This window comes from Leptonychotes weddellii, chromosome 1 (assembly GCF_054177405.1).
Source record: "Leptonychotes weddellii isolate Sample4059 chromosome 1, ASM5417740v2, whole genome shotgun sequence".
In the NCBI taxonomy this organism is placed as follows: Eukaryota; Metazoa; Chordata; class Mammalia; order Carnivora; family Phocidae; genus Leptonychotes; species Leptonychotes weddellii.
In genome coordinates, this window is record NC_138369.1 from 21078781 (window position 1) to 21103924 (window position 25144).

General features: G+C 44.1%; 1 protein-coding gene across 4 annotated transcripts in view; it reads right to left on the reverse strand.

The window, feature by feature from the left end:
* Positions 1–25144, reverse strand: part of ARHGEF3 (Rho guanine nucleotide exchange factor 3) — a 279815-nt gene that overhangs the window by 153318 nt on the left and 101353 nt on the right. For 2 of the 4 annotated variants that reach the window (XR_014145183.1, XM_081819274.1), the window contains exon 1: positions 16976–17109. The exons of the other annotated variants lie outside the window; for them this stretch is intronic. Coding sequence is in view for 1 of the 2 variants with exons in the window: in XM_081819274.1 (XP_081675400.1) it covers positions 16976–17026 (51 nt within the window). In the remaining variant the exon portion in view is untranslated. Of the gene's footprint in view, positions 1–16975; positions 17110–25144 lie in introns of those variants that run through there. 4 annotated transcript variants of the gene reach the window in all.

Sequence of the window (25144 nt, forward strand, 5' to 3'; positions counted from 1 at the left end):
TTCCTGCAATTAAGAATTCCTCATATCAATGAGATCATATGATACATGTCTTTCTCTGTTTGACTTATTTCACTCAACATAATACCCTCCAGTTCCATCCACGTCGTTGCAAATGGCAAGATCTCATTCCTTTTGATGGCTGGAGGATGCTCTTATTCTTACACTGAAGTATTTGGGGCTAAAGGGACATAATGTCTGTAACTCAATCTCAAACAGGGGCAGAAAAATAATTTACATTTATGTATCATATAAATGTATACTATACATAGAATGTCTGTATATGGGTGTATATAGATATCCCTCCCCTCGAAACAATGTACTTGAATATGCCAACAACCTCTCTTAACCCAGCTTTTCTGAATGCTGCCTCAGGAGGCGCCTGGAGCCTCAGGAAAAGCCATAGACTGTCCATGTGCCAAAGACCTCTTATCCAGACCAAATAGAGTTCATTAGCTCCAGTTTTTAGAGTAGTCTTGACTAACTTGAGAATAATGCTCTTGGCAAAAGCCTGCAGAGAAGCCATCAGGACAATAATGTGAAAGCCAGTTACCATTTCTGATGAGCTATCTGGAAAGATGTCGACTGTGATTAGAGGGACATTTTCCTTCTGCAGCTGTCTTTGAAAGTGGAGGAGGGCCTCACCACAACCCCAAATTACAGGAGGGAGGCAAAGGGCCCCCAAATGCCAGGGACATGCAGGTATTCAGGGCACCGCTCCTTTATGGCACTATTAGGTCCTGTCAAGTTTTGAGTAAAAAGCAAAAGTTGTGGTGAACCACAGATGAGCTGCAGGGAGTGGGGAAGTACTCTGTGCTAAATTTTCTAATCCTGAATTTTTGCTTCAAAGCCCATCCCAATCACTTTTATCCTGAAGTCTGAAACCAAGGTCTGGATTTTGCAGAATCAAAGCATATTTATCCAGTATTTAATCTATTTCCCAGAAAATCAGTGTTTTGCGAAGAATAGAATTCTTTCATGCCCAGAACTTCCCTGGACATTTCTAAGGCGTAACCCAGCACACAGAAAAGTCTCAACAAATGTTTGTGGACTGATATATGTGAACAAGTGAATACCCTTGCCCACAAAAAGGCAAATATAAGGCCATAGAATTTCCTGTCAGGAAAATTAAAACACCAAGAAGTCCATCCATAAAATTTCATTTTTGATTCTCAGGCCCACAGTATTCAATTCTGACAACAGAAACTCAGGAACGACAAGAGACTCGCATAAAAGAATTTCACTGTATGGGTTTATTCATTCAACCAATACTTCATTGAGCACGTATTATGTGGTAGGCACTATGCATGTTAGATACATTGCTTAACAAAAGAGAAAAAGGTTCCTGCCCTCAGAAAACAATACGGTCTAGTTGGGGCCGGAGAGTCGAGTAGGGGACAGAGACAATAAGCCAGTAAGCAAACAAACAAGCTAGTTCTAGAGTACGAAGAGTTATGAAGAAAGTAAACCAGGGTAATATGAAAACCTGTGAAAGGGGGTAGAGGCAGAGACACTAGAGAGAGATGTCAAAGAGACTTCTTGGAAGACAGACATTTGAAAAGAAACCTAAATGATGGTATTGGAGCTAACCCAGCAATGATGTGGATACCTGAGGAGGAAGAGTTTCTTTCTTTCTTTTTTTAATTAATTAATTAATTAGAGAGAGAGAGAGAGCAAGCACGTACGATGGTGGGGGGGGAACAGAGGGAGAGAGAGAGAGAATCTCAAGCAAACTCCCCATTGAGTGTGAGCCCCGCCCCCCATCTCACAACCCTGAGATCGTGACCTGAGCAGAAACCAACAGTCTGTTATTTAACCAACTGAACCACCCAGGTGACCCCAGGAGGACGTTTCTTTTTTTTTTTTTTTTTAAGATTTTATTTATTTATTTGAGAGAGAGAGCACCACGAGTGGGGGTTGGGGGGAGAGGCAGAGGGAGAAGCAGAGTCCCTGCCAAGCAGGGAACCAGATGCCGGACTCGATCCCAGGACCCTGGGATCATGACCTGAGCTGAAAGCAGACGCTTAACCGACTGAGCCACCCAGGCACCCCAGGAGGAAGTTTCTAAAGGCCTCTCATCATTAAAGGTTCAAGTTCTCTCCTCTCACAAGTCCCCCACACAATACCTAATACTCGTTCTAATGGGTCAGTGTCCCTGCCCACGTGGTGCTCCCATACCTGACCTCTGTTCTGATTGGTCAGTGCCCATGCATGTGATTGTTTACATGGAATTGTGGCAATTTTCCTTCTCAGTTTATCTGAAAAGGAAACATGGGTGAATATTTATTCTTCCTCCTTTGTGTTATTTATAGCCATGAAAAAAGTCCTGAATTTCTGAAGACTTGTTAATTTCCTCTAAGACCCTGTGCGAAATCAAATTGTGGGCCCCCTCCTACCCCCACCCTCGTTCTCTCCGCTCTGAGCTCTGGTCTCCTATAATCCCAGTTCCTCTTCTTCCATGCTCCCTCATGCCTGGAGCCCTCCCCCCTCCCCCCTTTCTCGCAGTTAACTCCTCATCTTTCAAATGCCAGCCCTGTCAAGGAAGTATTCCAAGATGGGTTACAAACCAGATCGAATCTCCCAGTTATATCCTCTCAGCATCATGTGTTTCTTCTTTGTTGCACTAACCCATCAAAATGTCGCCATTTACTTGCATGATTCCTTGATTAATGTCTGTTTCCTCCCTCAGAGCTGAGTTCAGTGAGTGCAGAAACCAGATCAACTTTCATCTACTGTGGCACATCTAGCACCTTCCTCTGTGAGGGCACACAGAGTTTAATGCTTTGCTGTCACCATCTTGAAATTCTTAGAAATTTTTTAACAAGGGCCCTGCATTTTCGTTCTGCTCTGGACCTCACAAATTATGTAGCCAGTCCTGAAAAAGAATGTATAGGGACTCTTTGTGATTGGTACTCATTCTGATGCCACTTTTTGGTTCTGAGGCCACTATCCCTAAAAACCCAAAGCAAGTTTGATGGCCAAGCATCTATTCATTCAAATATTACACAAATATTTATTGGGCAACTCTACTTGCCCACAGAGTGGAGCCCTTCTGAGCACAGAGCCCTGTCCATGAAGTTGGCCCTACTCCTGTCTTCCCCTTTGAGGTCCTGATCCCGTGTCACTTACAGATGCTTCTGACTCTTCTGATATATCCTGGGGTATAGGTCACCCTGGACTTCACCACTCTCTGAACAGCCTAGGTTTCATGGGACAGGACCTCCCTGGCATGGGCCCAACCCTGAAGACAAGAAATTCTTTCCCCATTAGAACTTCAGTTCTGCCTTTTGGCTCAAGTCAAAACAGAAACTCTATCTTGCAGAAGCACCTTTTTAATCTCCCTAATTTTGAAATCCTGGTTCTCCTCAGGATGTTGTAAAAGCTTGCCAGAAATGGCTCCCTGAGTTTGGCAACACTTGCCTGCTGTTTCAGCCAGGCTTATCATCGATGCATCTGTAAACGTTTACTTGAGGGGCCACAGACCCACAGTGTTGTTCTACTCACTGGATGTCTCCCACTGGCAAACTACTGATGAATGCCACACAGTGAATTAAATTTACAGGCAAATTCAGGAACACCAAGTTTGTTAGCAAATCGTAATACCATATGGAAAGAAGGAGAGCAAAAATGGAGACCGATGTTACTCATCAGAACAGAGTGTCACCAATATGTTAGGGAGAATGCCAGAGAGAATTGGACATGAAGAATTTCAACATATTTTTGAATTCAGAGAAAGCAAAGTGATACTTTGCTTTATACTATTTGGGTATATACCTTGGGATAGTGTTTCCCAAAGGATAGGTCTGGTGCCTCAGTGGTTTGTAAGATCATGCTAGGCAGAGTGCTTACTGGTGTCTTAGTTTGCGCTCCACCCAAAGCAGATCCTGGGGTAAAGATTTAGGTATAAGTTTTTTATGTGGGAGACAATCCCCAGAAAGAACTGTAGGGTGTGGGGAAATGAGATGGAGAAAGGAGGGAAGCCACTAACAGAGCAAGCGGGTGATGGTTACAGCCATGAGCACCCAGAGTTCAAACCACTGGGAACTCACCGAGAGAACTGCATAGGACATTGCTCATAATTTTCCACTGAGGGATGAGGTGGGGCAAGTATTCAATCCACTAACTCCTGCCTCTCTTTAATGGTGAAGGGCTGGCTCCTCAGGATGTTAACTCCCTTGGCTGGAAATCCTCTCAGGTAGAAGGACACAGAAAGTCGTAGGTGGGTACAGGGGACTCTGTAGGTGATGTGGGTAGGGGACCTGGAGAGTCTGCTTTACCCACATCAGATCACATAATAAGAAAGTCATAATGTGGGGTGCCTGGGTGGCTCAGTCGTTAAGCGTCTGCCTTCGGCTCTAGTCATGATCCCAGGGTCCTGGGATCGAGCCCCGCATCGGGCTCTCTGCTCAGCGGGGAGCCTGCTTCTCCCTCTGCCCCTCCCCCAGCTGGTGCTTTCTCTCCCTCTTTCTCTCTCTCTCTCGAATAAATAAAAATCTTTTTTAAAAAGTCATTATGTTTTCAATTCACTGGCCAGTCTGAATCCATCAAAGAGAAAGGCTGAGCTTGGGCTACCTCACCTTGAACGCCCACCTAAGCTTACTAACCTCAGTCTGTCTCTCCTGGGGGCAGAGGCTCAGATAACAGCACCTAGCTAGAATTTAGTTACATTGTTTTGTGCATATTTATTTATCTTAATAGTTCCATTCTATTTATGGCCAGCATACTGGTTTTCCACTTATCACAATAATATAAACTTTCCACCAGAGGTAAATATAAGAGAAAAAACTGTGCTGTTTTGTAGAAAATTACTAAGTATTTTTCATTGTGAAGGGCTAAGGTAAAAGGTGATCCACAAACGAGTGAGGTTTAGGAAACACTTTCTTTGTGGAAAATCCCCCTTGTAATTGTCACACAAAGTAACCGTCCCTTGTATTTTCCCTGGGGCCAGCACAGAAAAAGCAACACTGTGATGCCTTCCCTCACCCCCCTCCCCCGCCCCGGGGGATGACCGCAAGGGGACTCCTTTTTCCCCGTGCCTTCTGGAGAGGATCTGTAGCCTTCTGTCTGCCCAGTCATGGATTAAAAATGAAATTCGTATCTAATAGGTCTAACTTTAGCCCCAGGAAATGGGAGTGCTTGGGACCCAAGGGGTTAGCCATACTTTGTTTGAGGATGGGCACATTATCTTTACTGAACCTTCTTCCTTCCCCTTTTTGGGAGAGGAGGGGGTGGAGGCAAAGGTTTGGGGAACAGACAGGAAGGGAGGCCTGCTGGATCTGTTTCCTGGTCTCGTTTGTGGGAGATTTCTACCCTCTCTGTTGTCAGTCCTGGCACTCAAATTTATGCTACATCTCATTAGGACCAAGCGATGCCCACTTTTGAATGTATCATAAAAGAGATTTTGATGACGGAAACCACCTTAATGAGGAATTTAAAAGCCCTCTATGTTGCAAACATCTAGACATCTTGACTGCAGATATGAAATGCCTTCTGTGAAAAAAAAAGAAAATTTAAATCTCGTTTTTAAAAAACGTGTATTTGTCTATCTTCTCTGGCTTTACTACAATGTACACAATTTGCAGAAATCAGTTTTATAAATTTTTATCAGAAACTGTCAGTTCACAACTAATGTGATCTTTCTCATAAAGATATCTGATGCATAAGTAGTAAAACAGAGTGAACGAGGAACAATTTTTAGCCGGTTGTTTTCTATTTTTTAAGGTCATCGAACTAGCTCTGTGACCTCAGGCATTTCACTTTCCCTCCCTGGATCTCAGTTTCATTATCTGTGAAATGGGGGAGTTGGACCAGGTGACCTCTAAAGTTTCCTTCTGACATTGTTTGGATGTGACAACATGTGGCCAAGGAGAATGCTGAGTGGGAAACATTTTCTAGGCATGCATAGGAGATTCTCGATTTTCCTCAAAATCACGGATTACAATCCTATCTGTAAGCCATATTTTTGAAACACAAGGTCTGTGTGCAGACCCCAGCATAGCCTAGCGAACGGAACAAAGAAGGCGGCCCTTGGGTAGTGAGTAAATGGACAGAGGCACCTTCCCTGGGCACCTTTTGAGGACCCAAGGCTAAAGCCAGCAGGACCGATGGTCAGTGGAAGAGAACAGAAAATGCAAGAGGTTAGGAGAAGAAAGAAAGGGAAGGAGAGTGAGCAAGGGAGAGGATGGGAGAGGAAAAGACAAACATACACACATAAATAGTCAATGCTGGTTATTCGCAGTAGTTATGTTCATAAAGTCTCCTCGAACAGTGAGTAAATGAACACAGGGCTAAGTTTCTGCAAGCCTCTGGTTACAACACGTTGTCAGCCAATCAAGACATAATCTTGCTTTATGTGTGTTTCTAGTTATAGACACCTTCTTTAATATATACTGTTGATTCATTGACGTTGAACTCACAGGCAACAGCACTATAACTTGTACCGAAAGGAAGCCTACTGAACACACGTAAATTCTCTGTAAAGCACCCAGGAGCCATCCTGTGCTTGGACAACACTTCGTCGCTACCTCAGAGAAATTACATCTTAAATAATGACATCAACAGTAGCACAAAAATGTGAAAAACATGGTACCAAACAGATCACAAAAAAGACATTTGTTTACAGTATGAGAGCGGGAACAAGAAAGCACAATGTTACCTTGACTGACCTCAGGTGAGAATGTGCCTGTTGAGTCATTCAAATTTTTTGCTGCTCTATTCGTGTCCGTGAATGACTGTAAAAGTGCTCTGGGTATTGATTTTGGGGTTATAAGTACATTTTAGCAAGTGGGCAAATACGGAATTTGTGAATGGTGAGGACAGACAGTATATGTATGACTCTGTGTGTGTGTGTGTGTGTGTGTAGACAGAGAGAGAAGTAAAAAAAAGAAACAAAATGCATGAAAGGAGGAAATGAGTATTTCACCCAAAAGAGCTTTGGATTTCACGGTGGGGTCAGGCCCTGCACAGAGTGAGAACAGTGTTACCCATGTTGCTGTCCTCTCCCCACACCCTTTTTAATCTGAGAGACACAAAGATGCCTCAGGCAGGACTGGCTATATCATTTGTAGAACTCAGAGCAAAATGAAAATGTAGGGCCCCTCGTCCAAAAATTAGTGAGTTTCAGGTCAGTCACAGCAGAGCATTAAACCACACAGGGGGCCCTTCTGAATGCAGGAAGGACCTTGTGCACCTGAATAGGTCACAGGCTAGAGAAGCAGGCCCTGGCTTCAGGCCCACAGGGAGGCCTGAGTCGGGTGAGGACATGTGACCGTTCAAAGACAGCGCTTCACCCCACACTACACTTGTTTGCCCAAAGCCTCAGGTCTCAGCTTAATGCCTCAGATTGGGCTTTACCCCAAACACCAGCCCAGGCGGTGCAGAAAAGCCCAATTTCTCCTTCTTCAGGGCAGATCCACCTGACCCCAAATTACAGCAAACACCGCAAGAGCAAGCAGGGTTGACTGGAATAAAATAAATAAATAAAATAAATAAATAAATAAAAATAAATAAAGAATCTGACAGCACTAAGGGTTGGAGAAATGAGGACTCACATAAGGTTGGAAGGAGGGTCACAGATGGGGCAACAACTAGACAGCTTCCAGTCAAGCTACAGATGTACATTTCGTCCTGCCCAGCATTCCACTTGCAGGGAGCTACTCCAGACTAATTCTTGCAGGTGCTGGGCACTGAGCAACCCGTGCATGGATGTTCATAATGGCAAAGCACTGGAAATAACAGGAATATCTATTCATACAGAAGTGGAAGTTAGGACATGCACCAACAGCCCTGTCAGTCAAAACCGATCCATCAAGCAAGCTCTCAGATAGATGCTCCGGCATGCCTAGCTCATGCCTCCTACCTCATTCACATTTGGATAGTACATTTGTTTTCCCAGAGTTTACTTGATCCAACCAGAATCATAAGTTCCCCGGGCCTCCTTGCTTTCAGACCAGTGGTTCTCAGATTTTTTGGTCTCAGGACCCCTTTACACTTTTAAAAATTACTGAGGGCCTTGAGGGGCTTTTGTTTATGTGGGTTATGTCTATCAATATTTACAGTATTAGAAAAGAAAATTGAGAAATTAAAAGAAACCGTTCTTTTAAAAAGTAGCAAGTGTATTACTTGTTACTCTAATTAACATATTGTAATGAAAATTAGGGGTGCCTGGGTGGTTCAATCAGTTAAGAGTCCAACTCCTGATCTCAACTTACATCTTGACCTCAGGATTGGGAGTTCAAGCCCCATGTTGGGCTCCACGCTGGGCATGGTGCCTACTTAAAAAAACAAACATATTTTAATGAAAATTAACTATATCTTCAAGAACAAAAACACAGTGAGAAGAGCAGCATTGTTTGACACTTTTACAACTCTCGTTACTATCTGGCTGCATAGGAGACAGCTGATTCATACATCTGCTTCTGCAATCAAGCTGCTGTGATTGTTATTTTGGTAGACACATATAAAGAAAATCTGTTTTGTAGTGATGTGGTTCATTTCTAGGTCTTGGGGACTCCTAGGGCTCCAAGGATCACACTTTGGGAATCACTGTTTCAAATCATTCTCCACTTTGCCCAAAGTTGTCTTCCACAGAAACACAATCATATCATTTCCTGCTTCCTTCAAACTGTCAATGGCTGCCTGTTGTCCAAACTCTGCTCACAAAACCCTTCCCATTTGGCCATTCCAGTGCCTGTCCAAACTCCATACCGCCCTATTTTATATACTGAGTACTCTGCCCACCACTGGGTACATACAGATGCCTGAACCTATCCTGCTTGTTCGTGTCTCTGAGCCTCAGCCTTCCTCCTGCCATAAGGACTCCTATGCATCTTTTATAAGTCAATCCAAAGACCACCTCCTCTAGGAAGTCTTCTGTGATTCACCCTTCTCTCAGAGTTTCCTTTTTTTGTGTCTTATTTATTTTTTGGCTAGGTAATTCAAGTGCATGAGATTAAATTCCAAAAAAGATACACTCTCCCATGATAAGGAGACCTCTCTCCCACCCCCAGCTATCCCTCCCTCCCCCAGGAGGCAACCACAGTGATAGGCTCCTTCTGCCTGCTTCCAGAGCTGCTCTAGACATAAATAAGCAAATCGTTTCTTTTACCCAAACAGTAAGATACCGTGTACACTGCTCCACACTTGCTTCACGCCATATCTTACACAGCCTCCATGCCGTCAAACATTGGCCTTGTTTTTTCAATAGTTGCCAATTACATTTTCCAAATGTACCATAACTTATTTATCTAGTCCCCCATTGACAGGGTATATGTGTGGTTTTTGATCTTTTGCTGCAGCAAATATCCTTCTACATAAACCAGTAGACATACATTAAATAGACACTATAGCATTAACATCTAGAACTGGAGCTGCTGGGCCCAAGGGGCATATACACTTGAAATTTGATAAATATGGCCGAACTGTCCTCCATAAAAACTGTTCTAATTTATCCTCCCACTGGCCATACATGGAAGGTCCTGTTACCCTTCCCAAACTGTGTTATCCTACTTGTTAATCTCTGCCAAGGTGGCAGATGAAAAATGCTACCTTGTTCAAGTTTAGGTTGCTGTTTCTCCAACAGGATCCAATCTCTAGAGCTGTACTATCTGTATATGAGAGGCACTAGGTATATGTGGCTGTTCCCATGTAATTTTAATTTATTCACATTGAATAAAATTTAAAACTCAGCTCCTTAGCTGTACCAGCTACACTGCCAGTGTTCCAAGGCCATCTGTGCCTAACGGTCTCTGTAGGAGACAGAGTAGGTACCACCATCATGAAAAGCTCTATGGGACAGTCTGCTCCAGACCCCCACGGCCCGATGGCTACCACGAGCCACACGTGGGTACTGAGCACTTGAAATGGGGCTCGTCTGAATTGACATGTGCTCTAAGTGGATAATACACACTGAATTTCAAAGACTCTGTATGAAAAAGAGAAAGTAAAATGTCTTCTTAATTTTATATGGATAACATGCTGAAATGCTAATATTTGGATATCCTGGGCTAGATAAAGTATTACAATGAATTTTGCCTCTTTCTTTTTCTTTCTTTCAATGTGACTACTAGGAAATTTTAAACGACGCATGTGGCTCACATTCTACTTCTCTGGGAGAATAATTCTCCAGAGGGCACAGTGCTCTATTGAGACTTGGATGTTAGCATTTTTCTTTTTAATACAGAAATAAGTGTAGTCACCAATGCTGTAAAGAAAAACAGACTCATGGGATTCTCTTCTTCCTCCTCGCCCTTCCCCGCCCCATGCAGACAGGGTGGGCAACAAAAAAAGAAAGGGCGCAACGATCCCGATGACGAAAGATCAGCCCTAAAACAAACCAGTGCACTTCCCACCTGGGCGGCCACAGGCAGGAACCAGTGGCATCGCTGACCCTGAGCAGGGACTGATTTCCTGGTGGCTGTTAAAACAATGCAACAGAGAACAAAGTGCCTTCAAAACTAAGAATAGAAGAATGGCTCCAAATAAGATTTCCAGGACTCCGCAGGAACAAATTCTTCCCCTGCACCGACCCTAACCCGCCTTCCACCCTTGCTTTGGCCTGGCCCCTTGGCTTGACAAGTGTCTCAGCCCCAACGGTCTTGCATGCTCAGCAGTCTGTACACACAGTTCTGGGTGACGACTGGAGGATGGAGTGGGAAGGGGAGACCAGCGAAAGAGGCGACAAGGGCTCTGCCCTAAAGGGATGACACCACAACGGTTCTGTGGTTGAGACAATGGCATATATGTTTCTGTCATCTGTGTCTTTGACTTTGGATATGAAAGTCAAGAAAACTCAAGTTTTGTAACATGATCTATAAATTTGATCGATCAGAATGACACTGTTTTCTAACCAGGTACTGAGTGAACGAGACCTAATTGTATCTGAGCATAAGTTACCTGCTTGGAGGAAAACATTAATTTATTATTATTATTATTATTATTATTATTATTATTAGCTGTGTGCCTTTGGGCAAGTGGACTAACGTCTCTGGGTCTCAATTTTATCATCTGTAAAATAAAGGGGTTGCCAGAGAAAATGATAACACTAATTCAAAAAGAGATATGCACCCCCATGTTTATTGCAGCATTATTTACAATAGCCAAGATATGGAAGCAACCCAAGTGTCCGTGGATAGATGAGTGGATAAAGAAGATGTGGTACACACACACACACACACACACACACCCTGGAATATTACTCAGCATAAGAAAGAATGAAATCTTGCCATTTGCAACAACCTGGATGGAGCTAGAGAGTATTATGCTAAGTGAAATAAACCAGTCAGAGAAAAACAAATACCATATGATTTCACTTATATGTGGAATCTGAAAAACAAAACAAACAAACTCTTAAATACAGAGAACAAACTGATGGCTGCCAGACCAGGGAGGCAGTGGGGGGATAAGCAAAATAGGTGAAGGGGATTAAGAGGTACAAATTTCCAGCTATGAATTAAATCACAGAGATGAAACGTACAGCATAGGGAATACAGTCAAGAATCTTGTAACAACTTTGTACGGTGACAGATGGTGATTACGGTTAACATGATGAGCACTGAGTAATGCACAGAATTGTCAAATCACTATGTCATGCACCTGAAACTTTGTATGCCAACTATACTTCAGTAATAAACTTTTTAATAAAAATAAGTAAAGTAAAGGGCTTGGATTATATGAGCTTTCCTATCTAATCCTGTCCAAAAGTGTTGTGAGCCAATGCATATGCAAGCAAGATATCACTAACCCCTTCATCTTCATTCTCTCACTCACTTGAAAAACACTCATTAGGCTGGCCATTAATTTGAGCCAGACCCTGAGTCTGACTCTGGCATACAAATATGGAAAAACATCTCTTCCAGTGGATGAAGGTCTTAAGAGAGGGGAGGAAAAAGGAGGAGAAGGGGACAGGAATGAATAACTCGCAGAGGAGTTCTTTACCTGGGGCCATGGATCTGCGGAGAAATTTTCACATCTCTGAGCAGTTTTCTGAAGAGAATATTCAAAAAGGCATGTGACCTCCCAAAAAGCAGAGGGCTAGGGATTTAGAGAAATGATGATAGGCCAGGTACCATGCTAACTAAATTCTTAATATGTGATGGGTGCTTAAAGAGTTAGCACCCAAGGCAGTGCACAAAGTGTATGAGAACAAGGGCATGAGGGATTTGAACTGGAGCCTTTTTGGTGTAAACCCTGCCTCTTTCCCCACATCAGGGATGATCTCGATTATATGCATTTAACAGGCCAAAATAGTATCCTGCTTGTTTGACCTGGGATGATTGCACCTGCCCAAACAGAGTTTGGAGGATAAAAGGCGATAACCTCTATGAAATACTCATCACTAGTCAGCACTCCAGAGGTCCTACAGATACTCATCCATTAGACATTTGTTTAGGACCTACAGCATGCCAGGCCTTGGGCTAGATGTCCTCATTATCTTCATCATTTACTGTGACTATATTTATCCTCCCCCAACATGGCAGAGTGCCCCACATAAATGTGGGCTGAATGAGTAAATAGCGGTGATCTCTGTGGTGGATTAATTTATTCTTCAGCGAACTTCTATGCTGTCTCCTGACCTCCATGCTTTGGTACTCTCACTTGCTCTGACCAATGGAATATGGGTAGAAGGGACAGTGGACCAATTCTGAGCCTAGGCCTTAAGGAATATCTTATATTCCTGCTTGCTCCTCTGGGACCATCTGACCTCTGCAGGGGAAGAATATTACATATAGGTAGCTAATGGACCCATGCGGGGCAGACCGCCCCCATCAACCTGCACAGCTAAGAACATAAGAACAAATACTTGTTGTTTGCCACTGAGCTGGGGTGGTTGTTACTCAGCAAAAGCTGACTGAGACGGCCTCTTTGACCCACATCCAGAGATTTCAGGCCGAGCCTGGCCTTGACTTCTCTTACTTCTCATTAAGGAGGGATTTCAGCAACTAGATTATTTCATGCCTCTCTCTACCCCATTTCTCTGGGCTGGTAATGTCCCATTCAAAGAAGATAGAAAAGGCTACAAAGACCCATAATTTGGGCATTTCAGCACCTGGCACAGAGATGGGCACGAGGCTGGTTCTCAGGCACTGCCTGGTGAATGAAAGGACGGGTTGACTTTATTCATTTTGGTGGGATGAGCACTGTGGACACCAGTAGCTGGCAGCAACCTGGGTCTCAGATGCTGCGGTCCTTCAAGGTGCAGGAAGTGGCCGGGGAGAGACACAGTATCACTTCAGCCCACATGCAGTAGACCTGGATGTATTTATTATAATGTATTTTAGGAAACAATTTCAGCATTTAGTGACTGCACGACCGAAACCAAGAGTCAGATGCTTAACCAACCGAGCCACCCTGGTGCCCCAATCATAGCTAGCATTTCTGAGCACTGACACAAGATGCACTGTTTTAACGGTTTCACGGGTATTGTTTTATGAACTCCTCATGGTCATGATCTCCATTTTTGCAGGTGAGGTAACTGAGGCCCAGAGAGGTAACGACCCTGCCCAAGGTCAAGTGGCAGTGAGGATTTGGACCCAGATGGTCAAGGTCCAGGATCCAGGTTCTTTTTTTTTTAAAAGATTTTATTTATTTATTTGACAGAGAGAGAGACAGCTAGAGAGGGAACACGAGCAGGGGGAGTGGGAGAGGGAGAAGCAGGCTCCCGGCTGAGCAGGGAGCCCGATGTGGGGCTCGATCCCAGGACCCTGGGACCATGACCTGAGCCGAAGGCAGACGCTTAACAACTGAGCCACCCAGGCGCCCCAGGATCCAGGTTCTTAAGAGCAATGTCTCCATTGGAGAACCTGGTACCCAGTGAGGTTCAGCATTGCCCAAGGTGAACTGCAAAACCAGGAACTTGAACCCCAAACTCCTGACTCCCAGCAAGCAACTATCCTTGCCCCACGAGAAGCAAGCACCATGGCAACCACACCTGCAGTTTCTGGCAAGGGCTGGGTGGGGTCTGCAGGAAACAAGGGGGAGAGGTGGTAAACGCCACAAGGAAGACTTGCAAGGGAAGAGATGGGGACATAAACAAGGCTGCCAATCAGAGGCAGATGCTCAACAGATGCGGAAAAGCTACAATATGGACAGAATTATCCAGAAAAAGGGCTGACAGAGCAAGGGTTTTGGCACACAGGCGCTGCTTCCAGAGCTCTTCCCAAGAGACCCACCCACCCCAGTCAGCATCAGGAACTAGTTTTCCCTAAGTGACATCCACATAGTCTATATTTAGGTCCTAAAGTCACCCATTGTTTCTGTCTGGGTGGACACAGGGGGTCACCACCCTGACCTCGCCCTCTCCGAGTCATATCTCTGTGTGTTCTATCAAGAGAGGCCTTTTTAGAATCTGGTTTGAATCAACTTCCCCTTTCATGGCTCCCACTTGGCGTTCTGGGCAAGCTGTAAAAACATGGCTAGAGGGGTGCCTGGGTGGCTCAGTTGTTAAGCGTCTGTCTTCGGCTTGGGTCATGGTCCCAGGGTCCTGGGATCGAGCCCTACATCGGGCTCCCTGCTCAGCGGGAAGTCTGCTTCTCCCTCTCCCACTCCCCCTGCTTGTGTTCCCTCTCTCGCTGGGTCTCTCTCTGTCAAATAAATAAATAAATAAAATCTTAAAAAAAACATGGTTGGAATTGGGGCTTTAAAGTGAAGTACTGACCTTCTGTGGAATATGCTTCCTTCCCTCAACAAAATCAAACCTGGGCCACGTTCATCTTTGTGGATAGATGTTTCACAGCCCTGGCATGGCTAAGTCTTTACACACTCAGGATTCGTGTCTCTGGTGCCCACCAACAGTCTGCGATCAACAAGACTGGGGACGTGGATCACATTTGCTGAGTGCTGGCTCTGTGCGAGGCACGGTTATGGGTCATTTCATTTATTCCTCATGACAATCCTATAAAGTAGACACTATTTATCATCCCCATTTTTTGCAGAGCAGAAAACAGACTGAGAGACATTTGGTAACAGGCCTAGGATTGCATGGCTAGTAAGAGGCAAAGCTGGGACGCAAACCTACATCTGTGTGGTCCTAAAACCCATGCCCTCAATCATTACACCCTAGCATTTCTCCACCTATCCAGAACTCCCTTGGCCAAATCTCAGAAGATGGATTTATGAGATCTTTGAAGTGTTTCTCCCCTCCCTTTCTCTCCACCACATCCATTTACCAACTGACCTCCCACACCCAGCCCCAATTCCTCCAGATCCTTTCTCTGGAGATTCTCAGAACCAAGAAATAAAAATGTATTCAGTAATATTTTCAAGAGCAAAATAAAGGTCAATGGCCACCCAACGAATTACATTTTTAGTTCCAGTTGAATCCTTGGGAAATGTATGTTTAAATGGACTCACTTAACTTTGAGATAGGAAAGATATGAGAACTATGTTTGACTTTTTGTACAAGATATTTGCATACCTTAGATTCGTTATCAGAACTAAAATGAGTTTAGAGAAACTTCCATTTGAGAGGTAGGAAACTGAGTCCAGAAAAGGTAGTGATTTGTCTAGGTAACCACTAATTGGACCATAGCAAACATCAACCAAAACAGGCTGATTTGCCAAAGGATAGAAAGCAAAGTATTACTGAAGATACTGCAGGTGACAGGCAATGTAGAAAGGGCTCCATCATTGAAATCCTCATGCAGCACCTAATAGCTAAGAATGTCATTTCTGGATCCATTCTGCCTGAGCTTGAAGCCTGATCCACTGCTCCCCAGGTAGGTGACCTTGGGCAAATTATTTATCTTCTCTAAATCTCAGTGTACCACCTAAGAAATGGGGATAGTAATAAAAGCCAACTCTATAGTGTTATAGGAATTTCATGAGCTAACGGGAGTAAAGTGCTTACTCATGTGAAAAGTATCTAATAAATGTTAGCTAGTGTATTATTTTTCATTTATGTTGTATTAACTATCACTAAATTGTAGTAAGTCATTTTAAATGTATCTGTATCTCAAAGACTCAAAAATGATTATCAGGTGAGTAAACAGCTGGATGAGTCAGATGGGAAAGGAGAAAGACAGTAAAACCATCCAAATCACATGAAAAGATTAAAAATATATGTCTAGAATGGTCACGTATGAGAGTGGGAATTAGCATTACAAAAATCAGTCTCAGAATTCTGGTGAGAGGAATAGAAAAAGCAATGGACACTTTCTTTGGAAAATAGGGGTGGCTTATCCAAAGCTTTAACACCCACCCACAAACAAAAGGGACAGAGGGAGTAACCTTCAGGCTTCCTAACCGTTCTTCAGCCCATAGAAATGCAACATTTTCAGCCACTCCTTCAGACATAACCAAACCAGGTACCAACACTCTTAATGAGAACACCAGTGAGTCTGAATCTCCCCTGATAATAATATCTGACTTCATCTTCTCAATGATGAACACATTCACAACACAAGACTCACTGTAAGGAAACCTACGAAAAAGCTGTTCCAAGCAGAATGAACTTCCAAAATTGATTTCAGCCATCTTTCAATCCAAAGGAGAAGAAAACATCTTGGAAATCCACTTTGTGACTTTAAAAAACTCCCCAAACAAAAAACACCAGAAGGCAGATGCATCTTTTCCCCTTGATTAACTGAAAACAGATCTCTTATAAAAATTAAAATACTAGCATCGTGAAACAAAGGGTGAAAGACACCCTCCCCCCCCCCCCCACACACACTCTCTCTCTCTCTCCTCCAATCACAGAAGCTAAAGGAAGCGCTAACAGCGAGGCACTCAACTCACCATCTCCAACCAAGCAACCATTGTGGTCTTAAACACAACCACACAGCTCTTTTCTGATTCACACTAAAGTGAGACAGGAGTCCCCCCTCCAACATCCCAGGTGTTTTTAACAGCAGCTCCCTGCCCATTTGCTTGGGAGGTGCAAGGCAGCTTCACCCTCCCGCACCTCAGCTCCTGGCACCGCCCAGCCAGGCATGGGTGGAAGTGGGTAGCCCGTCTATCCCTGGCTCTGCCGCAGGGAGCTTACCTGAGCCCGGACAAAGAAGCAGCACCAAACCATGGGGCGCTCCGGCCTCATCCACGCAGAGTCCCCCGCCCCTAACTGCCACGGAGCCTGGCAGACGGGATTCTCTGAGCTGAGCAGAGCATAGTTTCCCTGGAGGAACTCCTCCCCGCCACTTGGGCTGCATGACAGGAAGTGACAGGGGGCCATCAGTTACAAGTGTCAGAAGCTGAGACCACACCAGCCAAGAGCTCCCCACCTCCGGCGGTTTCCTCACCCGCTGCTGCTTTTTCAGGGCACTGTGCCTTTGGGCATTCAGAGAGAGGCACACCAGAAATCCAGTGTCTGGCTGGCAATCCCCAGTCTGGAGGAAACACACAATGCTCACAGGGTCCCCACCTAAAGCCATGCCGGGCACTCCGGCAGCTCTACAGAGCTTGCTGCTAGGACATCAGGCTTCAAGTCTGGAGCTCTGCAGACCCAAACCCAGCCATTGGCGTGAGACAGAGAAGGGATGCCGGGAGAACTTTGTTCAGAGGGGAATCAGTAGAGCCAGCGGCCCTGCCCAGGACACAGAGCCCTCACTGAATCCCAAGTTCATAGCAACTCAATAAATGAGAGTGGTGGTGAACACCACACCCATCTGTTTCTTTTTTTCTCTTAGGCAAATCTCCTCTTCAGAGCCCCCTTCAAAATAGCTGCCTCTGGAAACCTCCCTTTCAGCTTTTGACGTGGACACAAAAGGCCTTACCGCTCTTCTCAGAGTTATTATGGAAATAACTCATGGCTGACATTTCTCATTTTATGAAATGGGATCTCACCAGAATGAACACCTTGCCTGGCTCACCTGCCTTTTACAAAACCCAGAATCTTTGGGTGAGATAGATTGTCTCACAGAGACCTGCAAGGTTTCAGGCGAAAACCATGCCCTGCTCATGCCCTCTCCACAAACAACTCAACCCCCTCACCCTCCTTGAATGGTAGAGGTGGGTCTCAAATCTAAGGAGACATAACTTCAGCGCAGCTTTCAATTATTTATTTTTAGTTTCTAGTTTTCTAATGGTGTAGTTTGATTGGCAACTTTTAGCTGCAAAGATTCAGGCAAAAGTCTCCCAGGGCTGTTTTACAAATGCCCAGATTTTTAGGAGCTTTGACTTGTCTGAGCCCTGAGTAAAGTGGGGGACCCAGCAAAGAGAGAACAAGCTTCCATCTAAGACGGGACTCCAGAGCATCCAAGCAAGCAGGCTCTCCCCATCCGCTGAGGGCAGTGACCTGGCCCCTAACAAGGGCCTCAGAAGAGTGCCTTGTGACCTGCAGGCATTACAGAAGAAGACACCGGGCTCTGGAAGCACAAGGATGAACCAACGATGACCGGAGAAGTGCTGCCAGGATTTGCAATAAAAGTACTGAGGGGCCAAGAAATAACTGAGCCTGGCCAATGCATTTTTTTATGGGGACAAAATCTGGAAAGGCTTCTTAGAGCAAGAGACACATGGGTAGAATCTGAGGGGTTTTCTAGGCAGGAGAATTGGCAAAGGCAATAGCAGGAACATGCAGGCCCACGGGGTACTCTGCAAAAAAAGCAAATGCTTTGAAAGCACTGCTCCCCGACAGACTTGGGTCTTGCTTCAAAGAGCCTGAAGGGGTCCTATCTGTTTGGAGAAAGAAGGAAGTGAAATGATCATGAAAAAGGCTCAGCCCTTTTAGGCAACCATCTGGGTCACCTCAAAGCCCCCATGTGGTACCTACCAGGTCTGGCACTCAGGAAACACTCGGCGATGTGTGCCAAAAAACAGCAGTGCCCACAAAAGATGGGTTTCAGCTCATCCTTGAGATCCCCTATTTCCAAAAGCCTGACTCCCCACAAACCAAGTCTGGGGTAGGTGGTGGCTGGTTGGGGTGGGGGAGTAGGCATTCCTAAAAAGGCCTCTCACCCTAGCCTCCTGCACAGAAAGGGACCTGAATTCGTACAGGCCTATAAACAAGCTGAGATTAGCCAGCTCTAGAGACAGCTCAGCTAATGAAGAATGCCAATCTCCTGAGGGCCAATGGAGGTTCCCATAAGCCCAGCCACTCCTCTCCTGGAGGATTTTCAAACACGCCACTGAATGGAGCCCCAGCAGCCAAGGCCAGGATCACCCTCAATGAGAGTCCAAAGGAAATGTTAAGATGATCACTAGACTTTACTTCTTCTCTGGGGGAGGGAGGGCACATTCACATCAGCTAATCTAAGAATGATTAAGGCTGACTTCTGGTTGCTGACTATGAACGAGAAAGAAGAACTGAAACCCGTGGGCTGCAACACTTCGTGGAAGAGGTGAAATTGAGTGGGTCCCAGGGCAGGTAGCTGTGAAGGAGGGAGCACAGGTAGGAGAGCCAGCAGATACCCCTGGCAGGAGAAAAGGAAGGAAGGAACAGGGCATGGCCATCTCCTCTGACATCCCTGCTTTGATCAGAAATGAGAACTCCAGTAATGAAATTGGTCCACACAGAGGGCATCTTGATGGAACATTTCAATAATCAGAGGCTCCTGCCATGCAGAGTTCAAATTCATTTTTAGCTTCATAATGAAAGTTTATAAAGGAACAGGAATGTGGGTTTTCTCTACAGGGCACCTAGGATACAACCAAGTATTCAAATATGTTTTTCTACTAATTTTTCAATTTTAAAAGTAACATGGTATTAATACATTCAAACCATACAGAAATATATAGTGTAAAAAGTGAGCCTTCCCAAAGGCCCTGCTTTTTTTCTCCACCTCAATCCCATTTGCCAGAGTGACCCATGTCAAAGCCAGCTACAGATAAAGGGGTTATAAACCCAAATGCTTTCAGGGCCAGGGGTCAGGTACCTGAAAGAATAGCCTGGGTGGGCCCTGGGGTGCCCCTGAGAGTATTGGCCCAAAGTTCCAGCTTACGGGGGTCCCAAGGGACTACTGGTCCAGGGTTACCAGACATTCCAGTTTTTCAAGAGAAGCTGGAAATCCCAGGTTATATGTAAAATCTCACAATGTTTAAATGCTGGCAATGAATCCACCATTTTAAAAAGTGCCATACAGACCACACAAAACACAATTGCTGGCTGGATACAACCCAAGGACCACCAGTTTGGCAATCCTCCTAGACATTTCCTTCTGTCTAAACACACACAAGTTGCTGTGTACAACATTTTATTTTTTATTTATATTTTTCAAAACTGGAATGGTAACATTATTCTACCACTTGCTTTTTTCACTTAACATCCAGAGCATTCTTCTAAATCATACACATTTTAGACCCATACGGCAGCACATGCCACGGTATGGAAGTACCCGATTCATCAGCCCCTAGCCTGTGAACTTTCTGCAAACAGGAGAGATGAACTTGAAATGTTGCCTCCCAGTTACTTACTCTTAACTCTGCCACCACTGAGAGCATCATTCATGATGAAAGTGCACCTGTATGCAGATATTAAAACATCCTAAAGACACAGTTACTAAAACCATAAACGGTGAATGCAGACTTTTGATGTTTTAATAGGAGTTGCCATGAAGTTTTTCATTTGACTTTCACAAGTATCCTGAGATAAGCCTCACTGTTATCTCTACTGTACAGATTTTTTTTAAATGGAGTCTCAAATGGTGGCAGGAGCCTGCCCAAGAGGGCCTAGAGGTGGCAGGGTCGGGAGTGGGGCCTGGGTGGTCTGACTCCAAGCTCCTGCTGCAAGCATATAGCCCCTGGAACAGACAGCCAGAAACCTGCCCCAGGATATTCTGGAACTTGACATATGGCAAATGTTGGACTGCAAACCACGGGAGGAGAGAAGGATAGCTAACAAATGGGATAATTCATTTCTTGGAAAGAAAAGCCTCCTTTTAAAGCCCTACTTCACACTGTCCAAAATAAATTCTACATAGATCAGAGTGAAACGTTAAAAAGAAAAAAAAAAAACCTATGAAATTCTGGGGGCGTAGGTTCTTAAAGTATAATATTTTTCTCTAAGTGTGTGGAGCTGAATCATTATATATTTATAATGGGGAAATACCCATAACGCACCTATAATGCAAAAACTGGCCCCTGTTTCCCCACATCTGGTTAAATAACCACATTGCTAGCGAATTCTTATTGTACTAGTGCCAAAATGTGGACCTAGCTAAGGTGCCACCACATGCTTCCTTTTGGCCCTGGGACTCAAAGGGATGTGTTTCCTGCACTGTTATTCTATATATTTCACCGTATTTTTCTGTTGAGAAGTTTCAAGCAGTTTTCTCACCAAAAATATTATAAAAAACATATTCATCAGGGTTGTGAGAAGTTCATGTACATAAAACAAAATGGTGAGATTTCAGTAGAATTACTTCACTAAAAGTTGGTGACTAACGGTGGTTTTCTCCATGTGAATTTTATTCTGGTTCCTCAGTCTCTTTCCTATTTGTACCTAAGAAGCCATAGATTTCACAAAAGTTCAGTGTTGGCTGGGAATTTCAGGGTCTTTGACCATATTCCATTCGATGCCTTACATTTTTCTTTATTTAAAAAAATTTTTTTTTTAAAGAGAGAAGGGGGGGCACCTGGGTGGTTAAGAGTCTGCCTTCGGCTCAGGTCATGATCCCAGAGTCCCAGGATCGAGCCCCATGTCAGACTCCTGCTCAGCAGGGAGTCTGCTTCTCCCTCTGCCCCTCACCCTGCTCTTGTGCTCTCTCTCTCTCAAATAAATAAATAAATCTTTAAAGAGAGAGAGAGAAATAACACACATGGGGGGGAAGGGCAGAGGGAGAGAGAGAATCCTCAAGCAGACTCCCGGCTGAGCATGGAGTTCAATATGGGGCTCGATCCCACCACCCTGAGATCATGCCCTGAGCGGAAATCAAAAGTCGGACACTTAACCAACTGAGTCTCCTAGGTGCCCATGATACTTTACATTTTAAAATAATTCCACAACCTGAATTGAAAACTAGGTGGTGAAAGAATCTCATGAAAATGGGATGGCAGTAAGGACCAAATTAAAATAGCATACTGCACATAGATTTAACCAAGATTCCAGTATCAGAAAATCATTATTTCACGGATCTTTTGGTTTTGGATGCTACTGTCAAATTCAAGTAAGACTAAAAAAAAAAAAAAAATGTATGTTGTGGTGGAGAGGTGAGGTACAGTAATACCCACTGGTGTTACTAGGTTGTCAGGAAGGCATCATGCAAGGCAAGTCAGTGAGAAATAAAAAGGGCTTCAAAGTATTTCGAACCTGGGAGTTACTTGCGGTCATGCATTCTTGTCAAATGTCTTCATATCTACTCCTCAGTGCTGGAAGTGTGGTTAATCCAAGCAAAACTTGAACAACTACTCTGCCCCCTTTCCCATGAATCACCAACAAATGGGGGGTCCAGATCCCGTTCCAGGCCGGGGCTGCTTATATGCAAGACGGTTTAACTCAAACGACTTGGACCATTTGAAAATGTTGATGCTCTTCTAGAGCCCTGCTTAATATCCCAGCTCAACAAGATTACAAAATGATGAGAAGAATGTGGGAGCAAACCTGGCTGCCCAAGGTCAAGAATGAATAAATAGAAAAGTCTTCATCTATGGTTTCAACACAAGAACTAAAAATAAATGAGGCTCGAACATGGAAGTCTCAACAGACTGCTAATCATGGTTAATCTTGAGGGCTTATCTTGCTGGTTTTGTTACGAGCAATAGCTTGAGCACTGTATTTTTCCTCTCTAAACAGATCTGAACTTTTATAATCAAATTCCTCACATTATTTTGGCAACGGACACGCAGGCGGCTATTTTAAAAAGCGAATCAGAAACAGGGAAAGCTGCCTTCCGATGTGCGCTGTGATGAAGCAGCACCCTAGGGATCCCCCTCCTTTATGAACACAAGCAAGCATAGCCTGAAGCTTTCCACAGGGAGCAGACGGGGGTGCTAGCAAATAAGCCCATTCGATTTATTGCTCAGGAACACGGACACCCTGAGTACAGCTTTTTCAAAGGACCGTCTAGGTCTCTTTGTTATACAATCAGTTCAGAGTGAAACTCCAGTAGGTTGCTGACCTCTGCCCAATTCTTAGGAAAAAGAAAAGCTTAAAAACTGATTAGCTGATATCTATCAGCCAGAGAGCTTCCTTACTTGGAAATGAGAATTACTATTTGGCATTACACTGTCAAAATTGATTGGAAATGGAAAATGTGAATATGAAGGGGGGTGGTATTCCTAACACCTGAATATCTCAGGAGGATTTTGAACAGTAATTTGCTCATTTCAAAGAACAACCTTTGACAAACTGAATTTCTGAGTTAAAAATATGTAACAAGAGCAGAAATCATTTTTACAAAATAGTTTCTCATCCTTATTTTTGAGTTCAGGTATCTCCTTAAAGATAATTTCTGGGAACAACGGGCCGGCTGGAATGATGAACAGTCAATTGATAGAGTAGCTGTGTGATCTCTGGCTCTGCCATTTACTAGTTGAATGACCTGGTAACTCCCTTAACTTCCTTGACCCTTAGTTTCCTCATCTGTAAACCAGGAATAATGATTCCATTATCCCTCACGGGGTTGTAGAGAGGTCTATGGGAATCTAACTGATACATGTGTTTAAAAGCAGAACTAAAGATGATGGAAACATTGGGGGTCATTATACTATTCTTTCTATTTTTGCATAAGTTTAAATTTTTCCATAATAAAATATTAAAAAAAAAAAGTCCAGTAATAACTTCTTGGGTTTTTTTTTTATTCAAGCAGAAAATGTTCCTCTTAGCAAGTTGAAAAGTTGGTACCAAATCTGAAACAATTTGATTTTTACCCTAATTTGAATGAGAGCTGTCAACTAGATATCTAATAAGAAAAAGACAATGGAAGTTTGCAATTTCCCGTTTCCCTTCTTCCTTCCAACAGAGAAAACAAAAATATGAAGGTGGTTAAAGCTTAAGTTCTATTTTACTTTTTTTTTTTAAGAGAGGGAAAGAGATAGAAGTGGGGGGGGGAAGGGGCAGAGGGAAAGGGAGAGAGAATCTTAAGCAGGCTCCACACCCAGGACAGAGCCCGGCACAGGGCTTGATCTCACAACCCTGAGATCATGACCTGAGCCAAAATCAAGAGTCAGATGCTTAACCAATTGAGCCACCCAGGCGCTCCCCTCCCCATTTACTTTTTCAATGTTATAATGCTGACTTCCTTGAAATCCCTGTCTATCTAAAAAGTTCAAGATTTCTATGAAAATACCCCTCCAAGAAAATAACAAGAGATTGAAAAAGTATGTGTGCACCTGTGACTCAGAGCATTTATTCTGCCTACACCACAGTGAAAGTGGTTTTTTGTTTTATTTTGGTTGGTATGTATCCATGTGTACTCGAAGAGTAAATACGGCCACTTTTTCCCTTAAATCAGAATCAGAAGGGAATCACCCAAACACTGGAAACCAGCAAACCAAGCGGGGGATACTCAGAAAAGGCTTCCAGTTGCCACAGGAGGGAAGCGGATTCTGGTTGGAAGCTCAGAGCCTTCTCCCAGTTAGTGCCCTGCCCTGGATGCTGTCCCTTTAAGTCAGACTTCCTGGTAAGGCTCAGAGATTTCCGCATGCAACTTCCTGGAGACCGTGTAAGATAAACAATAAACTATGCAGCAAAATCTTGGACAATAAGCCCCACGTGGCCCTAACGAGAAGCAATTATAAGGCCTGACAATGGCTAAGGCATTTCCAACAGGAATGCAAACCTGTGATAAACATGGGGGAAACATGCTACCCCACACACCTGCACAAACTAAACTAATTAAAAAAAGTTCCTAGCCTCTCAACAGACCGAGAAATAGCTGCTTCCAAATTTGGCACTATTTTTCTTAAATCATTGTCTAAGAGGAAGGCAGTCTGGTCTTTCTTAAAGCGCTACCACCTATTGGTGAAAACTGTTAAGGCCAAGGGACTCCATCAGTCACTTACTCCACGTGTCTCTGTGAGGGATATTTAACCCTCTGGATACTCTGCAGTTCAACCGTCTCCCTAGGTTTAAGGGAGCCCCAACTCATGAATAAGAGCCCAAGTTCTACCAAAAGAGATGAGGATGCCACACACTTTCGTTCCCAGCCTCCCTTGTAGCTAGGGCAGGAGAGCATGAACTAGGCTCAGGCAATCAGATACTCCCCAGATGTGGCAGCATAAGCTGGTATGCAAACAGCAGGGACACTGCAGACACTACTCTTGCTGGTGGGGGGGGGGG